We start from the raw sequence: 22272 nt of genomic DNA on the forward strand, positions 1-22272 counted from the left end.
AGTGGGACATTTAAAAGGATGGGACCTATGGCTAGGATTTCCCATTTCATTTGGATAGACTATGGCTTTTGAATTAGAAGCATCTTTTAGGGCATTTGGTATTAGCTTGAGATCACTGTAGCTAAAAGGAGACTCATCTTCCTTAACTCTGTCTTGTGCACTGTTAACCCCCGTTCCAATGGAATTCTGATTTGGTCCGTAGGGATAAGGCTTTATGATGTTGTAATGGGAATAGCAATGGCCTGAGGGTCGTAATGCTTGTGTTCCTACCATCGCTGGCTTAGTTATGAGCTAAATTAATAGTTCTTAAGTTATTGGTTATTAAGGTCACTATTAGCTGAGTGATCTTAGGTAAACAACTTTACTTATTTTCTCTTAGTGACTTCATATTTGAACGAATTAGTTGATAGTTAAGGGCTTTTTCAGTTGTAGATTTACATGATTTTAACAATGATACCAAATTAGAATGAAGGGATAGCCATTTTAACACTAGGTTACCAAGTCAGAAAACAAAAAATATATTTCTATACTGAATTGTAAGCTTATTGAAGGTAGGACTTACGTCTTACTCATTTTTGTATCCCTTGAAGTATGTAGAAAATGTTTTTATTTATTCATCAAATACTTGAGTGTCAACCATTGTGATACATGCAAAAGATGTGAAGATTAGTAAGACAGAGTTGCTGCCTTTGTGGAACATTTTATTTTTATTTATTTATTTTAAAGATTTTATTTATTTGATGAGAGAGACACAGTGAGAGAGGGAACACAAGCAGGGGGAGTGGGAGAGGGAGAAGTAGGCTTCCCACTGAGCAGGGAGCCCGATGGGGGGCTCCATCCCAGGACCCTGGGATCATGACCTGAGCCAAAGGCAGACGCTTAACGACTGAACCACCCAGGTGCCCTTTGTGGAACATTTTAAGCAAGCAATTACAATATAGTATAATGTAATAAATACGAAAATGCCAGAACTATAGGGGTAATAGGAGGGATACTTAACAAGGATTTGGAATGTCAGAGAAAACTTACTTTTTCCTTTTTTTAAAAAAATTGTGGTAACATATACGCAACATAATATTTACTGTCTTAACCTGTTAAGTGTTCAGTGACATTAAGTATATCCACATTGTTTGGCAACCATTACCACTATCCATCTCCAGATCTTTCTTATCACCCCAAACTGAAACTCTACCCAATGAACAATAACTCCCTATTCTCCCCTTTTCCCAGCCCCCTGTCGCACTATGAATTACTACTACTCTATTTGCTGTCTCTAGGAATTTGACTATTCTAGGTACCTCATAAGTGGGATCATAAAATATCTGTCCTTTGGTGTCTGCCTTAGCATAATGCTTTCACTTAGCATAATGTTTTTAAGATTCATCCATGTTGTAGTACATATCAGAATTTCATTCTTTTTTAAGGCTGAATATATTCCATTGCATATATATATATTCCACATTTTATCCATTCATCTTATTCTTGCTTTTATATTTAGACAACTATATGGTTTCTCCCTTTAGTCTTAACTATCCTTCTATCCTTGCTGTCCTCACTTCTTTTGATGGATTATCTGAGATCATGTTCTCTAGACTCCTATCATTCTAGTCATTGAATATACTGTTTTGTTAATGTCCTGCTTAAAATGTAGTGCTCAGAATGAAACAGTATTCTGTGGTTAACTAGAAAGAATATAGTGGCTCAGTTATTTCCTATAATCTGGATACCACACTTCTGTTAAGATTATGTTAATCTTTTTAGAAACCACATTTCAGTTTTGGCTCACATGAATCTTTGAAAAATAATGTTACCAAGTTAAGTCTTCCTCATAATATAATTATGCAGTTCTTTAAAATTGTAAAATATTTAAGGAAAAGAAAAAGATAAACATTACCCAATTTACAAAACTGAACATTACTGATATAGCAGAGAGTCCTTCTGGTACCTCCCCAATCTCATTTACCTCACTGTCTCTGGAGGTAACCACTATTCTAAATTTTGAGATTATACATTTCTTTATACTTTGATTATATATGTATTTCTAAGTCTAAATTAGAGTCTGAGTCTAGTTAGTATTCCTGTTTCTAATTATATATATAATTGTATTGCTTGTTTTTCATTTTATATAAACAGTATTAAATGAAGTATGTAATACTTCAGTCTGCTTTTTTCATCAAACGTGAGATTCATCTATGTTGATATGTGTAGTTCTAGGTCATTTTCACTGCTGTAGTTTTCATCCTGTTAATTCACAGTTAATTTATTCATCTGTTCTCTGATTGATGAACATTTATTTCCACTTTTTTTTTCTTTGTAATTATTTTTCAAACCTCAATACAGAAACCTTACATTTCTTTAAAATGCCACCTTGTTGGTTTTGGTCTCTCCATCTTGAGATAGTTTTGAATTATGATCCAATCATACAGCTGCAAATTTGGTACGGACCCATGGTATATTAGTGAATCTGAGATTAAATTTGCAAGTTACTTCTGAACTTTGCAATACAACTTTTCTAGGACTGGAGAACATAACAAATTTAATGTATAAGGTTACTTATACTAGCATAAACTGTCTTTGACGGTAAGTTCTTCTTTTATATTGTTTAGTTTTAAATAACATAGGTAGTTTTGTCCCTGACATATGTCAACACTATTCAGTTTCTTTTTTTTCAAGCTATAGTTTCAATTTGACTTTCCTTTCCTTCTCCCTCCTTCCCACCCTTTCTTGCCATTTTTAGAAGGTTTTTTTTTTTTTTTTTGAAAGCTCTGTCCTTTAGTGGCCTTAACCTTTTGACCATTATTTTTGTAAGTATTCCTTTGCAATGCTATTTTTAAAAACTTCATTATTGTACATATATCCCTGTAATCTCCATGCTGTTCATGACTGTGTCTTTAATACTTTCTTCATGTTTTTCTAAAAACTTCTGATTGTATAAAGACAGTTTCACTGCCATATCCCCAGGGCCTAGAAAAGAACCTGGCCCTTAATTATTCTGTGAATTATAGTGAATGAACTTCATTTTCTAGAATTGCCTTGTCCTTACAAGTTCTGTATTTTTGTAGAATCTTTGGCCATGTCGTCATGCCTTTTCTTTCATATGTTTTAAAATTTGTTTATAATAAGCTTATACATTTGACTGACCTACCTCTTTTCTCAGTATAAAAACTTTGTGAAGGGTGCCTGGTGACACAGTCAGTTAAGCATCCAACTCTTGGTTTTGGCTCAGGTTATGATCTCAGGGTTGTGAGATCGAGCCCCGAGACAGGCTTCATGCTCAGTGCAGAGTCTGCTTAAGATTCTCTCTCCCTCTGCCCCTGCCCCCTGCATTCTCTCTCTCTCTCTCAAATAAATAAATAAATCTTTAAAAAAAAACTTTGTGAAATTGCTATTTTCTGCCAAGTTTCTGGATATCATGTTACCAACAAATTTATTGCTCAGAATTAGGTACACAATAATAGAGCTCTTCTCTGGGCGCCTGGGTGGCTCAGTAGGTTAAGTGTCTGCCTTCGGCTCAGGTCATGATCCCAGGGTCCTGGGATCGGGCCCCACATTGGGCTCCCTGCTCAGCAGGGAGTCTGCTTCTCCCTCTGCCTGCCACTCCCCACTGCTTGTATGCTCTCTCCCTCTCTCTCTGTCAAATAAATAAATAAAATCTTTAAAAAAAAATAATAGGGCTCTTCTCTTTTGAGAGGGAGAGATGTCATCAAGCTTAGTCAATACTTTCATTGAATTCTTTTAGCAAATAGTAGGTTATCTGACATACTCTACCATTATTATTATTTTAAAGATGAAGTAGTTTATTGGACTTTTATTTGTTATTATGAAAACTTGTACTTCTGTATGTTGCTGCTGAAAAACAGAGAACAGAAGACATTCATTCTTCATTGGATAACAAATCATAACCTCCTCGGATTTACAGCTGTAGAATATTTATTTATTTTTAATAAAAAATTTTAAGTTTTTATTTAGATTCCAGTTGGTTAACATACAGTGTAACATTAGTTTCAGTGTACAATATAGTGATTCAACACTTTCATACATCACCTGCTGCTCATCACAACAAGTGCACTCCTTAATCCCCATCACCTATTTCACCCATCCCTCCTCCAACCTCCCTGAAATACTCCACTGTTATTAAATCTTGTCTCTGTGCCAGTGTTAAAATTGTGTAAGAAAGCATTTTACCTTCTGGTAGTCTGTAGTATATTTTTCACATGATCCATGGTGGGAGACAACCATAGCATCTGTTCCAATCTTAGAATGTTTGCTAAAACAAGCCGTGATCCAATGCAAGTTTCTGATTCATACTTGCATACTAATCAGATGATATTTGATGTTCAGTTAATTTACTGTAGTCTTTGGGTCAAAGTGAAATTTTACTCATATAATAAATCTTAGAGAATTTCTTGAGTTTAGAAATTAGTTAAGTATTGCTAGATTGGATTGGCTCTAAGATGATAAAATGACAGAGTGTAAGAAAAGTTCCATAAGTCTTAGGTAAAACCACTTTGCAGCCAGAGATTTTCAGGTTTTGTTTGCATTTACCTTGAGATTTTTGAGTTTTTAAGAAGTTCTTCCTTTCCATTATACTTTCAAACTAAACCATTACTTTGGTTTTGGTTTTCCAGAAGAGAGTATATGAATACAACGCCTTATATAAATAACAGCATTAAAGACTTTTGGTCTCTACTTATAAAGAAAGACAGTGGTCTTTATATTGGTGTAGTTTATTCACAGCATCTACTTACTAGTCACAATATAATGGGAACCTCATAGTAGGCTTATATGGTACTTGAAGGGCCAAAATATTGTTTCATAAGATACATGTGTTGAAGTTAAGACTAATGTCTTATTCTTCCTTAGCACTTATTCTTATTTTAGACATGATTTAATACACTTGGATCTTCACTTTCCTTGTCAGTGGTAGATTAGAAGAAGAGATGTTGAAGCTACTTGTTGGTAGGCCACCTGGAAATCTGGGTTAATTCTGCAAATAAATGAATAGGAAAACTATTAAAGGCAGATATAAAAAATAAAAAACCACAATGCTCACATATTCTTATGGCAGAGCTCACTGTCCCCACAGACTTTAGTAGCCCTTGAGGACATTAGCACTGCATAGTAATTGAGGCTCATGATGATGACTAAATCAGGAAAGGTTTAATTATGTTCTGTAGGTTATTTAGATGAAACAAGGAAGCACATCCACTTACAAAGATTTCCATACAGAATGGCTAGCCTGACACATTTTGACACCCAAAGGAAGTAAAACTCAGTTCTTTGGAAAAGAACCAGTTCCTCAGTGATGCCCAGTAATCATGGAGGTTGTGTATCCTGGGAGAGCCCAGGTGGTATACTTTGAGAATGTGTCTAGACATCGTCTAAGTATGAGCTTGAAGTCTATGGAGAAGTGAAGAACATTTCTTTGGTCTTCTTGGAAGGAGATGAGTAAATTTGTTTATTTGGAAATGTCTTTGAGTTGATTCAATGGTGTTAGTCATCACAGAAATGTCTTAAATTAAAAATTAAGTTGTTGAAAACAGCATGTTCATGCTGAGTGACATTTCTGACTCACTCATTATGGCAAGTATTCTTTAAAAGTCTACATAAGGAGTAGTTAAAGGTCAAAATAATTTCAGGAGGATGAAGGGAGAATCACAAAGAAATTTTTGTGTATTTTAAATTACCATTTTTATCTGAAAACCACATAGGTGGTTATTCCTATTTTTCTAGAAGTACTAATTAGTATACTTAAACGAGTTATCAAGGAAAGATACTTTCCTGTGGTCTTGAAGGGATTAATTTTTATTGGGAAACTATTATTCTGCATATTTTTTGAAACTTCAATACTTGAATATTTTTTCTTTTAATCGACAAGAATGCCACTGGATTCTGTTGTCTGATTAGAGAAGCAAACAGGCCTTTTATCCTTTATTTTTCTGTTTTTTCCCCTTCTAACCCAAGTCATCATTCTGACTTTATAATATAGCCTTTTAAAAATAACAGTTACATCACTATTCTAATGTCCCTTTTATTTTCTTCCTTACCTTCCTTCCTATCTGTAAAATTTTAGCATTGGGTGGAACCTTAGAGGTCAGTTAATGTAAGCACCCGCTTGATGGAAGAACCTTTTCTCTGGCATCCATAATTGATGGTCATTCATCTTCTCATGGAATATTTCCAATGATCTTAGGCTCACTACTCCTAAGCAGCTCATTTAATTATTGATATCTCTAATTATTAGGAGTTTATTCCTTTTACTTTATTGAGATGAAAACTTTGTAATTTGCAAAGATTAATCTGAATTCTGCCATTAGAAATAACATAGAATTTGGCAGCAATTCATGAGAGCAATAATCACTTCCCTGCTTTCTATTCTCTTTATCTAGGTTAAGCATCCCAATATATACTTTTTTTTAACTAAACTCTGTGCCCAGTGTGGGGCTTGAACTCATGACCCCAAGATCAAGAGTCACGTGCTCTACCAACTGAGCCAGCCAGGCTTCCCAACCATTCCAGTATCTTTCAATTATTTATCTGATGACGTGGTTTCAGATTCCATCATTATCTTCTGTCTCTTCTTCAGACAGATTCTGGTTTTAAAAAATAAACTGTCCAGATTTGAATGTAAGGTTGAAGATGTCATATAAATAGTGGTAAGTGAGGGATTGTTACTTTTCATGGTCTTCTGCATGGAGAGTGATGCTAGGATGTCAGCAACTATGTTTGTCTCGCTCACTGTTGTAGCTCCACAACTTACCATATTGCCCAGAACCTTGTAATGTTTTCAGAAAATATATGTTGAGGAGTTAAATGAGTACTCTGGTCACTGTAAATCTAGAGAAATGCAGCTAAAGATTATTAGCTATTTTAGAATTTTATCTCTGTTGGAGCACATTCAGTCAAGACCTTAATATCCTTGTCTTATGAACTTTTGTCAAATTGGATAACCTCCATCCTGTATATGTATAATATATGGTTAAACCTAAGTTATTCTTTTTTCCTTATGTTTATTCATTTACTGAACAAAAGTTGAGTGCCTACAGTGTTCTGTGCTAGGTAGCACAAATGCTATGCTAAGTACTAAGTTCTGTGCTGGGTCGCACAAGTTCTGTGCTAGGTACTAGGTATACTGTGGAAGAGAAAACAGCCCTGTTGTCATGGGTATTACAATGTAGTTGGTCATGGTGGAGTGGGGAAGACAAGACATTAAACAGTAAATGTCCAGTATGTTCTTATCCATTGAGAGAGTCTGTGAAGGAAACAAGTAGGCTCTGGGATAGAGAATTGGAGAAGGGACTTATGGGGACACTTTGTAGATATTAGAGCAGTCAGTGAAGGTTGTTTTGAGGAGGAATTATTTAAGCTGAAACTTGAACTATAAGAAGGCACCAGACTTTTTGCAGGGGGTAGGGTGTCTTCCAGTTAAGGAAATCACATGCACAGATGTCTTAAGTCAGGAAAGCACTTGGCTAGTGTGACTAGAATATAGAGGACAGGAGGAAAGTGGAACAAAGTGAGGTCATTGAGATCATTCAGGGGGCTATAATTCAGGTGAGAAGAGAAGGAACCTTGCACAAACATGGTAGCAGTATAGAAGGAGAAAAATGGACCGATTCTAAATACATTTTGGAGGTAGACTCTGCAGAATAACGGATGGATTGAACTGGGAAGGGAAATGGACAAGGCTGACACAAGGATGGTGCTTTGGTTTCTGGTTTGAGCTACTAGATGGTAGGATTAAGCTCTTTACTGGAGATAGGAAAAAGAGAGAATCAAGAGTTTAATTTTGGGGGGGCACCTGGGTGGCTCAGTTGGTTAAGTATCTGCCTTCAGCTCAGGTCATGATCCCAGGGTCCTGGATCGAGCCCGGGAGTCTGCTTCTCCTTCTCCCTCTGCTGCTCCCCCTGCTTGTGCTCTCTCTCTCTCTCTGTCAAATAAATAAAATTAAAAAAAAAAAAGTTTAATTTTGGACAGGTTGTATTGAGATGCTCATGAGATAGCCACCTCTCTTTCTCTTCTGTTTTGGTTCTATTGCTATACCTTTTTTTATCAGAGTGGGTCAAGGAAAGTGTGTTATAAAAATGCCTCAGACTGAGACAGGAGACTGCCTGGGTGAATGAGAAGCATACTAATGAAATCAGCTAGAAAAACTAAGGGGGACGGTAGTTCTTAAACTTTGGTTGCAAGGCTTTTCAAGTTTCTCTGCCCCGTATTGGTTTCAGCTTCCTTAGGGATCCCCATTGTGAATTTTTTCCCTGATAACCTGAATTTACCCAATCATGTGTTGAGTTTCTCTCTGCCTCTAGCCTCTCCTCTACTTTATTTACCTACTTCCCTGCTTAAAAACCTCCACTGCCAGGATAAAATCTGAACTGTTTTTTTTTTAAAGATTTTATTTTCTTATTTGACAGAGAGAGAGAAAGAGCATGAGTGGTGGGAAGGGGCAGAGGGAGAGGGAGAAGCAGACTCCCTGCTGAGCTCGGAGCCCCGATGCAGGGACCTTTGCAGGGGCCATTGGGGTGGGGGGGTTTGAGGAGGGCCCAATCCCAGGACTCTGAGATCATGACCTGAGCCAAAAGCAGACACTTAACCAACTGAGCTACCCAGGTGCCCCTAAAGTCTGAACTATTAAACATGTTATTCAGGTCTTTTATGATCTGTCTTCTTAACTTTTCTTTCAGTTTCTCCTCATTCCCTCTTCACATACACTCTATAAAGAGAAATATGTACATGAGTGGGGGACAGGAAACTGGTGGGAATGGAGGTGGTCTTGGCCAGATTGAATAGCTTGTACATAAATTAACAGATAAGAGGCTTCTTTAGCAGAGAACAGTGAGGTAGAAGCATCTGCAGTACCAGGTTGTAGAAAACAGATACTATTCTGGGAATTTACAATAGAATCACTACCCTGTTGTGTATTAATAGTTTTATTAAAGCATGGCTTGGGTCTATGATCTGAGGCAAATTTTTAAATCTCCCAGAACCTGTTTATTTATATGGGAAATGAAAACACCTACCTTATAGAGTAGTTGTAAGATAACATGGTAAGGTATGTAGGATAGTGGGTGGTATTTAGTAGCTACTCAGTAAATGTTATTTACTATTATTTCTATTAGAATTAATTTTCTTTTTTTAAAAAAAATTTTAAAAAGATTTTATTTATTTATTTGAGAGAGAGAATGAGAGAGAGAGCATGAGAGGGGGGAGGGTCAGAGGGAGAAGCAGGCTCCCCGCTGAGCAGGGAGCCCGATGCGGGACTCGATCCAGGGACTCCAGGATCATGACCTGAGCCGAAGGCAGTCGCTTAACCAACTGAGCCACCCAGTCGCCCTAGAATTAATTTTCAATGGTAACTCTATTCTAACCTTACTTCATTCTACTTTCCTTTTGTAGCCCTTTTCCAACCAGTAGGGACTACTTACTAGTTCCTGAATAGTTACAGTATTCTCAGTCATGCCAGTTCCCTTGTCTGCAATTCCATTTGCCCTTTGCACTTCAGGTTTCTTTCCGTTGACATCTTATACTCACCCTTCAAAGCATAACTTAAAAACCACCTTTTCTGTGGTGCCTGGGTGGCTCAGTTGGTTAAGTGTCTGACTCTTGATCTCAGCTCAGGTCTTGATCTCATAGTCATGAGTTCGAGCCCTGCGTTGGGCTCCATGCTAAGCATGGAGCCTACTTGAAAAAACAAAACTAAACCACCTTTTCCACATGGCCTTTTGTGATCACTCCAGTTGAAAGTTCTCACTTTAGGGGCGCCTGGGTGGCTTAGTGGGTTAAGCATCTGCCTTCACCTCAGGTCCTGGGATAGAGCCCTGCGTTGGGCTTCTTGCTGAGCAGGGAGCCTGCTTCTCCCTCTTCCTGTGCCCCTCCCCCCTGCTTGTGCTGTCTCTCTTTCTCTCAAATAAATCTTTAAAAAAAAAAAGTTCTTACTTTATACTTTTTAATGCTTAATTGGTTCTACTCTCGAGGCCTTGTCTGATTAAGCACTAGGTACTGTCTGGTGTTTTAGTTATTTATATATATAAGTTGCCCCTGCTATCTGAAAGTAGAGTATTCCTGTCCTTTTTGTAAGCCAAAATGGTGAAAAGCAAAGAAGCAATTACCATTCATTTATATGGAAAATTTTTTGAGTGTTCCCAGACCCAAAAAAATAACCACTCTTAAAGCTTTTCTGAGGGGCGCCTGGGTGGCTCAGTCGTTAGGCGTCTGCCTTCGGCTCGGGTCATGATTCCAGGGTCCTGGGATCGAGCCCCGCATCGGGCTCCCTGCTCCGCGGGAGGCCTGCTTCTCCCTCTCCCACTCCCCCTGCTTGTGTTCCCTCTCTTGCTGTGTCTCTCTCTCTGTCAAATAAATAAATAAAATCTTTAAAAAAAAAAAAAAAGCTTTTCTGATATCTTAGGACACATCTTGCTAATATGCACAAAGATAAGTCAAGACAAAGCACAGATACTGATAGACACAGTGCAAAGCTATGGTTACTTGATGCTGAGATGCTGAGTGTAGTTCCCGGGAAGGAGCTTGGCGGAGCCACCCTGTCGCTGCTCAGGGTGTGTGCCACCTCTGTAATGGCTTGCTGCCAAACAGATGCTGAGGGTGCCTGGGTGGCTCAGGTGGTTAAGCATCTGACTCTTGATCTCAGCTCAGGTCTTGATCTCAGGGTTGTGAGTTCAAGCCCCATGCTGGGCTCCATGCTAGGCTACTTAAAAAAAAAAAAAAAAAAATGAATGGCCTACCTTAAAAAAAAAAAAAGGAGAAAACCCACAAACAAATGTTGAATGCCATTTTTGCTTCTCAGTTTTTTTGTAAAAGTGCAAATCCTCTTCAGATTTCTTTCAGTTAGTGAAAATAGGCATAGATGGTCCCCAGTTTATGATGGCTTGATTTACAATTTTTCTGACTTTACAATAGTGCAAAAGCTATTATGCATTCAGTAGAAACTATGCTTTGAATTTTAAATTTTGATATTTTCCTGGGCTGGTGATACGTAATACCATACTTTTCTTGTGATGGTGAGAAGCAGCCACAGTTCATAGTCAGCCATGCAGGCGATACACTTAAAACCATTCTGCAACCAGTTTTTCACTTTCAGTACAGTATTAAATAAATTACATGAGATATTCAACACTTTGTAATGCGGTAGGCTTTGTCTTAGATGATGTTGCCTAACTGTAGGCTGATGTAAGTGTTCTGAGTACGTGTAAGGTAGGCTAACCAATGATGTTCTGTGGGTTAAGTGTATCAAGTGCACTCTCAACTTACAATATTTTTAATTCACTATGGGCTTATCAGGACATAACTGCATCATAAGTGAAGGAAGATTTGTACTAATGTAGGTCTTTTTTAAATAAGCAAAGTGGCATAACTCGAACTTTTGAAAAGCGGGGGATACGTATGTCTTGTCTCCCTAAGAATTGTGTATTATTCTTCTTGGGTTCCTTTCAGTTGCTAAACCCAAACCTTATAAATGATTAGCACTCAGTAAACCTTGATAGATGTTCACAGAGCTAATTTGAAGATTATTACTGATACCTAAATCATTATACTTCATCCATAAATGGTGATCATAAGGAATTTCCTTAGTGGTACCAAACTATAGTTGTTTTTTCAAAGTTTTCTACCCAAGAAGTATTAATGGAGTACCGACTGTACTAATGTTAGAGAGAAGTATAAAAAAGATGAGAAATACTGTCTGGCCCTCGCAAATCTGCTCAGTATCAGATTTTTAAAGATCTGATTTGCCTGAAGTCAACAGATGCACACTATTAAAACAAGTGTATCTTGTTTTATACCAGATGGGGTGTAATTCCAAGGGCTTGGAAGATAAGGATTGAGATGGAATTGGAACTCATTGCTTTGTCTAAAGTGCTTATTATTATTATTTTTTAATCAAAAGACCTCTTTCTGACATTAAGTAAATAGATAACCTCCTTTTGGATTTTGTATCCAGAATGAAAGGAATATCATTTGCTGCAAACAGGAAGGGCCTGTTTGTAGAGCATTTATCCTGTTTGCTCCTTGGTTTCTTTGTATCTTTTCTTCTGGTTACGCATCTTATTATTTGTAACAGGAAGAACTTGGCTGCAGGTATAACAGATTTGTCAGGGTGAGTTTGAGCTTTTAGTAAATGGTCCATAGGTTATTTTCTTTCTGTTAGTTTTTGTTTAATTCTGATCAGCCTCAGAGCTAACTGGAGATACTTGCCTGGTTTATTGTTTGCATTTAATATTCTCTCTACTCCCATTCCCCTTTGCTTTTGTGGCGATTACTAATAATGTTGCTACCCATGAGTGCATGGCTGGAAAGAACATGCGTGAAAGCTTTCCTTAATAATTTATTTTTATTTTGCTTTGTATACTCTGAATTGTAGCATCTCTGCTGAATACTAACTACATTGTCTGATTTCCTGATTGTTTTCCTGCATTTAATATATGATATTACCTAAAGTTGGTTTCAGTATGTTCCTTCCAATAGAATTCTTTTGCCCTTCTGCTTGTATGTCTGTTCCTTATACTGTGCTCTAATCCATTCTTTACTTACATTCAGTTTTTTACATATGTCCAATTATGTGGCAAAATGTGTCAGTTTTGCACTGATAGATGTTATTCTCTAATTCGTTATTCATGTCTTTTTTTATTTAAAAATATTTGTTGAGCACTTAATATCTATCAGACATTTCTACGTATTTGTGAGCTTCTGCTAAATAAAACAGAGACACTGCCCTCTTGTGTTATACATTTTATTATGGAGGGCAGACAATTCATAAAAGAGAAAAAAGAAAAGTAAATAAGCAAGGTAATTTTAGACAATAAGTGCTATGCAGAGAGTTAAAATATGGTGATTTGATAATGTCTTGGTAGCTAATTTTTTAAAATTTGAGTATAGTTGACATATAATGTTATATAATAATTCTGCTATTTAGTGTTTACACAAAGGAAATGGAAATACTAATTTGAAAAGATACATGCACCCCTATGTTTATTGCACCATTATTTACAATAACCAGGATATGGAAACAACCTAAATGTCCATCAATAGAGAAATGGATAAGGAAGATGTGGTAAATATATATAATGGAATATTACACAGCCATAAAAAGGATGAGCTTGTGCCATTTGAGATAACACGGATGGACTTAGAGGGTATTATTCTAAGTGAAATAAGTCAGACTGAGAAAGACAATACCATATGACTTCGCTCATAAGTGGAATATAAAAACAATAACAAAACAACAATGAATGAATAAACAAACAAAAAGCAGAATCAGACCTATAAATACAGAGAACAAACTAATGGTTGCCAGAGGGGAGGAGGTTAGAGGGTTGGGCAAAATGGGTGAAGGGGAGTGGGAGATACAGTCTTCCAGTTATGGAATAAGTAAGTCACGGGATTAAAAGACAGCATAAGGGATACAGTCAATGATATTGTAATGGCGATGTATTGGGACAGACGATAGCTACACTTGTGGTGAACATAGCATAAGGTATAAACTTGTTGAATCATTTTATTCATATGCCTTGATCATTTATTCCTAAATGTGTCAAAGAGATCATACCAGTGGAGATACCAGGAACACTGATTCAGGGCAAGTGTCATGACTACTTGGACAATTTGGAATTGCCATAGCTCTATAATCAACATTTTCAGTTACCTTTTGATTAAGTAACAAAAAGAATTCTGAAAAATGTTAATGGTTCTGCTTCTACGTTTAACAACATGTTGCATTCGTTGCTTCATTCATTAATTCAGCAGGCATTTGTTGAGCATTTACTGTATCAAGTATTTTTCACTGTTTATATTCTACTTTCTAAAACTAGCATTTTGCCATCTTTATTTCTTAGGCATTTTGAGTATGTTCCAAAAGTAATAGTGTTTTTTTATGCTTTGCTACTCAGAGAGTGGTCATTGGGCCAGCGGCATTGGCAACATCTGGGAGCTTGTTAGAAATGCAGAATCTCAGGCTCCATTCCAGACTTGCTGAATCAGAATCAGGATTGCTAGGTGATTCGATGCACATTAAAATTTAACAAGTACATATATAGCATATGGATGGTTACCATCTGTGTATGTGTGTGTGTTTTTAAAACAATTGAGTACTTTTACTCATTCAGCTACTTTCTTAGAGACTCCCTTTCATGTGAAAGCAATTATAGGAATATCCTTAGACAATCTTTTCTATTTTTAAAATTCTATGAAAAAATTATAAAACACAGGAGTAAGTAAATACTCTTCATTTACAGAAAGATGCAAGTAGAAGACTGTTAGAAGTGGAGCTTAAGTGGTTTTCATATCTGCTAAAATTTTCACAAAAGATTTGTAATTTTTAAAAATAGGTTTTTATGAGAGACCTTGCTGCAAAGTCTGCTGTATGGGAAGATTTTAATACAGAAGTGGTTTTGGTACATTTTCCATAGGTGAATGATAAAGTCATATCTGAAACCCATGGAAAATCATGCTTAGTTCTCATCCTGTCCTCTCTTTATTTTTGCAAAGGAAGTATGAAGTAAACTGATGCTCTCAAATCAAATTATTACTCTTCTAGAATAAATAGTAGTTTGATATCTGGGTTTTCTTTCTGGTTGTTTGATTACTTAGAGATTAAAGAAAAAGACTTTTGGAAAAGTCAGTTGGCTACTCCTAATATGAGGAGGAACTGATGACAATTTTATTTCTTTTATTTAAGTACAAGTGTACCTCACTCAAGGGTAACAAATTAGAATGTAGATTTGTCAGTAATGTTTTAAGTAGTGTTTATAAAGACTGAATTGCATATTTTATTAGCACAGAGTAATTTTTATGACTTAGTAAATGAGAATAGAAAATGTGCTTTGGTGAATTTTTTATTAAAGCTTAAAATATTTTAATATTTTTATTGCTTAAAATAGTTGCCAGGAGAAATACATCATAGGTAGAGAGAACAGCAAGTGCAAAGAGCCTGAGAAGGGAATGAGCTAAATATAGTTCATTAATTTGGATTGTGAACATTCAAATAAAATTACTTTATCTAAATAGTGTGAAGCAGATGTGAAGAGAATGTAAATGCTACTTTTTGAGTGGAGTGCTTTTTTTTTTTTTAAAGATTTTATTCATTTATTTGAGAGAGAATGAGATAGAGCATGAGAGGGGGGAGGGTCAGAGGGAGAAGCAGACTCCCTGCTGAGCAGGGAGCCTGATGCGGGACTCGATCCTGGGACTCCAGGATCATGACCTGAGCCGAAGGCAGTCGCTTAACCAACTGAGCCACCCAGGCGCCCGAGTGGAGTGCTTTTAAGTATAGCGGTGAATCAAAGTGTGAGATCATCAATAGTCAACTTTATTTTCTGGTGTGACAAAAGTTTCTTGTGTGTTGGTTATTTTTTTTTTTTTTTAAGATTTTATTTATTTATTTTAGAGAGAGAGAGAGAGCATGAGCAGGGGGAGGAGCAGAGGGAGAGGGACAAGAAGACTCCATGCTGAGCACAGAGCCCAAATTGGGGCTCCATCCTAGGACTCTGAGATCATGATCTGATGTTTAACCAACTGAGCCACCCAGGCGCCCCTGGTTATTCTTTAGTAAACTAGATGTTTCAATGTTCTTTGGCTATGATTGTGAGACCTGACTAATAATACTGGGATTTTGAGATCAAGAGACTAGAAACCCAACAATTTTGAAATATGTGAGCTCTAGGGGCGCCTGAGTGGCTCAGTCGTTAAGCGTCTGCCTTCGGCTCAGGTCATGGTCCCAGGGTCCTGGGATCGGGCCTCGCATCGGGCCCCGCATCGGGCTCCCTGCTCCGCGGGGAGCCTGCTTCTCCCTCTCCCACTCCCCCTGCTTGTGTTCCCTGTCTCGCTGTGTCTCTCTCTGTCAAATAAATAAAGTCTTAAAAAAAAAAAAAAAAGAAATATGTGAGCTCTATAGCCTGCCTTCTCACTTTTGCTCTCAGCATTTGCTTTCTAAATCTGTCTTCTCTAAACTTTATTTTCTTTTTAAGATTTTATTTATCTGAGAGAGACAGAGATAGCAAGAGAGAGAACAAGCTGGGAGGAGAGAGAGAAGCAGACTCCCTGCTGAGCAGGGAGCCCAATGCGGGGCTTGATCCCCGGATTCTGGGATCAGGGTCCTGAGCCAAAGGCAGAAGATGCTTAACCTAATGAGCCACCCAGGCACCCCTAAATCTGTCTTCTGTATTTTGTTTCTTTATTTTTCTCTTTTTCACTATTGTAATAACTTCACTGTCTACACTTAAAAATGCCTAGCATTGAAAATCATATTTTTCAGAAAGAAAAAAGGTCTTAAGGAACTTAAAGGAGGATACTTCTGCAAAAGACTGTAATTTAGTATTATAACATGAAAATTTAAGGATTTTTTGGTGATTATTTTAATCATATACTTGTCACTGTTGTCTGATAAGTGATCAGAATTCTGCATTTGCTGTTCTTAATAGAGAAGTCTATGCATTCTAAGAAATACAAATAAAAAGAACAATAAAGAGTTGGGGACCTTTTAATCTCATCATTTCTCGCAGTATAGAGACATTGGCAAAGGATAATTCCTGCAAACTTTGCACCTTTATTAGATTGATACCCTCAAAGCATAGTATACAAATATCTTTTTTAGGAAGGATAAAATGGTATTTGCTATATACAGTTCAGTGCATTGAATTTGAAATATGCATTTCACTAAGTTGGCCTCAGGGGTAAGGTAATTTCTCCGTGTGCGTATATTTAGCAAGTCAAAGCATTAATAATTTATTCAGGATGTATAGGTGGGATATTTTTGTATTTTAATGGAAAGTCTCATGCTTAATGGACTGGAGTACTGTCTGTTGGTGATTAAATACCCAAATATTAATTTTGGCACACTTGACATGATTTAGGGTTTTGCCTACAGTAATTGGTTTTGATTATAAGAGCTCCCCTTTTCTGTCTTTTTAATAGCAACATCATGACAACAGAGAAGAGTTTAGTGGCTGAAGCTGAAAATTCACAGCACCAACAACAGAAGGAAGAAGGTGAGGGAGCCACAAATTCAGGCCAACAAGAAACTCAGCTGGAAGAGGCTTCTCAAGAGGCAGCTGAGGGAGATAATCAGTGTGAGCAGAAGCTGAAAACATCTAATGGAGATACTCCTACACATGAAGACTTAACCAGAAACAAGGAGCGGACATCAGAAAATAGGGGCCTGTCACGGCTGTTCTCCTCATTTCTTAAAAGGCCAAAGTCTCAGGTTTCTGAGGAAGAAGGCAAAGACGTAGAGTCAGCTAAAGAGAAATGTGAAGGAGGTCAGAAAGAGATAGAATTTGGACCCAGTCTTGATGAAGAGATCATTTTAAAAGCCCCAATTGCAGCTCCTGAACCTGAACTCAAAACAGACCCATCCTTGGATCTTCATTCATTAAGCAGTGCAGAAACACAGGTAAGGATGTGCAAATGTGTGGGAGGTGTGTAATGAAAACAAGTTATACATTTTATTTTTCACTTAATAACATTTGGTGTTATTTCTTACTAACCAGTTGACTTAGGCATTGATAGGAATAAGTAACATGAAGCTTTGGAATTTCTGTTGTAAAGAAATTAATGTAGTCAATGGAAACTTGACTTTTTAAAAGATATACTCTATACATTTATATTTACGTTTTATAAATCAAAGAAAACAAAATGAAAGAAAAGTATTTATCAAATGAGTTTATTCAGGCTATGTATTAGTTAGCTGTGATAATAGAACAAGTCTAAGATTTTTAATGGGGGGGGAATTACATGGTTTAAAGTTCATTTTGTTGGAATTATTAGGAATGGGACAGTTTATCTGCAACCGTGGTCCTTTTATGAAAATCCTCAAAAAAGCCATGTACTAGATTCAAGCCATCCAGAGGTATGTGCTAGGTTTGAGCCATCCCTGCCTTATTTTTATTGTTTTCTCCAACCAGATCATATTACAGAGTGTAAGTTATAGATAAGGAAGGCTAGCTTTTTATATAACCTTTGTAGTATACAGTAGTCTGGGGCCTTAACTGTCAGTTATGCCTTGCTATTCAAAGAGTGGTCATTGGGTTAGCAGCATTGGCAACCTCTGGGAGCTTGTCAGAAATGCAGAATCTCGGGCTCTACTTCAGACTTGCTGAATCAGAATCTGTATTTTAATAAAGATTTCTGGGTAATTTGATGCACATTAAAATTTAACAGTACATATATAGCATGTACTAAACATGAGTTGTGAATTTATTTATTGTCCAAAAAAACATTTATAACTGAAACTATTTTCTAGGAATCCCATTTGCTTTTAGCCTTAATACCTACAAATTAAAAACTATTTTAAAGGTGTTTTTATTTCTGAAGCATGTGAGCATTATTTGCATTTTTTTTTTAAAAAAGATTTTATTTATTTATTTGACAGAGACACAGCAAGAGAGGGAACACAAGCAGGGGGAGTGGGAGAGGGAGAAGCAGGCTTCCCGCTGAGCAGGGAGCCCGATGCGGGGCTCGATCCCAGGACCCCGGGATCATGACCTGAGCCGAAGGCAGACGCTCAACGACTGAGCCACCCAGGCGCCCCGCATTATTTGCATTGTTAAAAGTATAAATCCTATATGTTTTTGTTATAGGTCTCAGGTTTGGGCTACACGGTTTTATTAGATTTTTCTAAAAATATTACATGTATTTCTAGAAATATTACTTGTATATTAAAAGTGGTAACAGTAAAATTTAAGATAAAGTTGTAATTACATACTTGCTGTTTGTGAAACAAAGTTGAAAAGATTTACTGTATAGTGTAATAGTTTAACATGCAGGCTATATGGGGCACCTGGGTGGCTCAGTCAGTGTCTGCCTTTGGCTTAGGTCATGATCCCAGAGTCCTGGGATCGAGCCCCGCATTGGGTTCTCTGCTTACCGGGGAGCCTGCTTCTCCCTCTCCCTCTGCCTGCTGCTCTGCCTACTTGTGCTCTTTCTCTCTGTTAAATAAATAAATAAAATCTTTAAAAATAAATAAATAAACATGCAGGTTATGAAATCAGTCTAGAAAATCAAAGCTGAGTGACACTTTTGCTTTATCAGTTTCCTCCTCTGTGCAGTGAGGATAAAATTCACCTCCTTTGGCTATTAGAGGATTAAACAAGATAAACATGCAGAGTTCTTAAGACATTGCCTGCCAGTCATTAAATGTTAGTTATTATTACTCAGTTAATCAACATGAACAGTAACGGCAAAGAAACCCTATGTATCTTAATATCATTAATTTTATTTTAGAAATACCAAAGGAGTTATATTACCTTTCAGGAAGCCTTTACTTTGAGGAAGTTTTTAACTGCCTTTTTTCTCCTCTGCTTTATGTAGGGAAAAACCCATATTTTGTTTTAGTTAGCATTTGAATCAGGGCTAGTCTGTTTCATCTAAAGATCATAGCATTTGTATGAAGTTGAAACAGATGATGGACGAAGTTAATTTTAGATTTAACTAAAGTCTCATTCATTGAAACTTTATCAAATCAGAATTGTGATAAATTGTATACAGGTGTTTATATATAAAGAAAAAGAAAATAAATTAGTACTGTTAATAAATTTCAAGGAGATATTGTTTAAAGGAGAAAACTATTTTGGGCTTTTTAGAAGCTAGTAATTATAATCAAAACCTTGTGGATCAGAACCTTGTAGGTAAAGGTTTATTTGGCCATTTTTCTATATGTGTGATAGAGTTTCACTCGAGTGGTCCTTTTCTATCGAGGTTTGTATTTTATTTGATTTGATTTTTTTAAAGATTTTATTCATTTGTCAGAGAGAGAGAGAGCTTGCGTGAGTGAGCACACAAGCAGGGGGAGTGGCAGGTAGAGGGAGAAGCAGGCTCCCCGCTGAGCAAGGAGCCCAGTGCGGGACTCAATCCCAGGACCCTGGGATCATGACCTGAGCTGGAGGTAGACGGTTAACCGACTGAGCCACCCAGGCGTCCCTCGATCCAGGCTTTTTAAAAAGTAAGTTTGTATCATAGGACTGTACCATTCTTTATGTATGGTAGCTTGGATTTTTCGGAAACCATACATCAGTTTTTAATGTTCACTTATTCATTCAACAAGTATTTATTGAAAACCTACTATGCGTGCCAGGCCCTGGGCTGGATATCATTGGTACAATATGACAAAGAGGTTTAAGATCATGAATTCTGGAGCCAGACTGGTATGTAACTTATTAATTGAATGATGCTGGATGAGTTACTTTAACTTCTCGGGCTTCAGTTTCTTTCTTTTTTTTAAATTTTAATTCCAGTATATAGTGTTATATCAGTTTCAGATGTACAATATAGTAAATTGACAGTTCTGTACATTACTTAGTGCTCATCACGATAAGTGTTCTTGATCCCTTTTACCTATTCTTTTTTTTTTGCAATTGGATTATTTTTATTTTTTTCATATCATAAACTTAATTTCTTTTTTTAAAATTTTATTTTAATTCCAGTGTAGTTAACATGCATGCAGTGTTATATTAGTTTGAGGTGTATAATATAATGATTCAGCAATTCCATATATTAGTGCTCATCAAGATAAGTGTGCTCTTAATCCCCCATTCCCTAGTTCCACCATTCTCCACCCCCACCAACCATCTGTTTGTTCTCTATAGTTAAGAGTCTGTTTTTTTGGCTTGTCTCTCTTTTTCTTTTCCCTTTGTTTGTTTTGTTTCTTAAATTCCACATATGAGTGAAATCATGTGGTATTTGTTTTTCTCTGACTGATTTACTTTACTTAGCATTGTATTCTCTAGATCCATCCATGTTGTTGCAAATGCCAGGGTTTCATTCTTTTTTATGGCTGAATACTATTCTGTTGTAGATATATGCCACATCTTCTGTATCCATTCATCTATCGATGGACACTTGGGCTGCTTCCATAATTTGGCTATTGTACATAATGCTGCATTAAACATAGGGGTTCATATTCTTTGGGTAAATACCCAGTAGTGCAATTACTGGATTATAGTGTAGTTCTGTTTTTAACTTTTTGAGGAAACTCCCTCTTGTTTTCCACAATGCCTACACCAGTTTGCATTTCCACCATCACTGCACAAGGGTTCCTTTTTCTCCATGTCCTTGTCAACACTTGTTGTTTCTTGTGTTTTTTATTTTAAGGATTTTATTTGTAAGTAATCTCTACACCCAGTGTGGGGCTTGAACTCACAACCCCAAGATTAAGAGTTGAGTGCTCCACTGACTGAGCCAGCCAGGCACCCCGTGTTTTTTATTTTAGCCATTCTGATAGGTGCAAGGTGATATCTCATTGTGGTTTTGATTTACAATTCCCTGATGAGTGATGTTGAGCATCTTTTCATGTGTCTGTTGGCCATCTGGATGTCTTTTTTGGAGAAATGTCTGTTCATGTCTTCTGCCCATTTTTTTTTTTTTTAAAGATTTTTTTATTTTTATTTATTTGAGAGAGAGAGATCATGAGGGTCAGAAGGAGAAGCAGACTCCCTGCCGAGCAGGGAGCCCAATGCGGGACTTGATCCCGGGACTCCAGGATCATGACCTGAGCCGAAGGCAGTTGCTTAACCAACTGAGCCACCCAGGCGCCCCATGCCCATTTTTAAATTGGATTATTTGTGGGTTTTGGTTTTATGTAAGTTTTTTAAATATATATATATATTTTAAAGATTTTATTTATTTGACAGAGAGAGAGAGCACAAGTAGGCAGAGCAGCAGGCAGAGGGAGAGGGAGAAGCAGACTCCCCACTGAGCAGGGAGCCTGACACGGGACTCAATCCCAGGATCCTGGGATCATGACTTGAGCAGAAGGCAGACTCTTAACTGACTGAGCCACCCACGCGCCCCTTAAATATATTTTTGATGCTAACCTTTTATCGGATATGTCATTTGCAAATATCTTCTCCCATTCAGTAGTTTATCTTTTAGTTCAAAAAAAATTTTCTTATTGTTATGTTAATCACCATACATCACATCATTAGTTTTTGATGTAGTGTTCCATGATTCATTGTTTGTGCATAACACCCAGTGCTCCATGCAGAACGTGCCCTCTTTAATACCCATCACCAGGCTAACCCATCCTCCCACCCCCTCCCTTCTAGAACCCTCAGTTTTTCAGAGTCCATCGTCTCTCATGGTTCATCTCCCCCTCCGATTTCCCCCCCTTCATTCTTCCCCTCCTGCTATCTTCTTCTTTTTTTTCTTAACATATATTGCATTATTTGTTTCAGAGATACAGATCTGTGATTCAACAGTCGTGCATAATTCACAGCGCTCATCATAGCACATACCCTCCCTGTGTCTATCACCCAGCCCCCCATCCCTCCC

General features: G+C 37.1%; 1 protein-coding gene across 19 annotated transcripts in view; it reads left to right on the plus strand.

Moving 5' to 3' along the window:
• The window catches only part of EPB41 (erythrocyte membrane protein band 4.1), a 192805-nt gene that overhangs the window by 72614 nt on the left and 97919 nt on the right, over positions 1-22272 (plus strand). For 18 of the 19 annotated variants that reach the window (XM_081817904.1, XM_081817898.1, XM_081817900.1 and 15 more), the window contains exon 2: positions 16921-17398. In XM_081817904.1, the coding sequence (XP_081674030.1) occupies positions 16921-17398 (478 nt within the window). The remainder of the gene's footprint in view (positions 1-16920; positions 17399-22272) is intronic. The other variant, XM_081817911.1, reaches the window with a different exon arrangement.

This window comes from Leptonychotes weddellii, chromosome 4 (genome assembly GCF_054177405.1).
Source record: "Leptonychotes weddellii isolate Sample4059 chromosome 4, ASM5417740v2, whole genome shotgun sequence".
Lineage (NCBI taxonomy): Eukaryota > Metazoa > Chordata > Mammalia > Carnivora > Phocidae > Leptonychotes > Leptonychotes weddellii.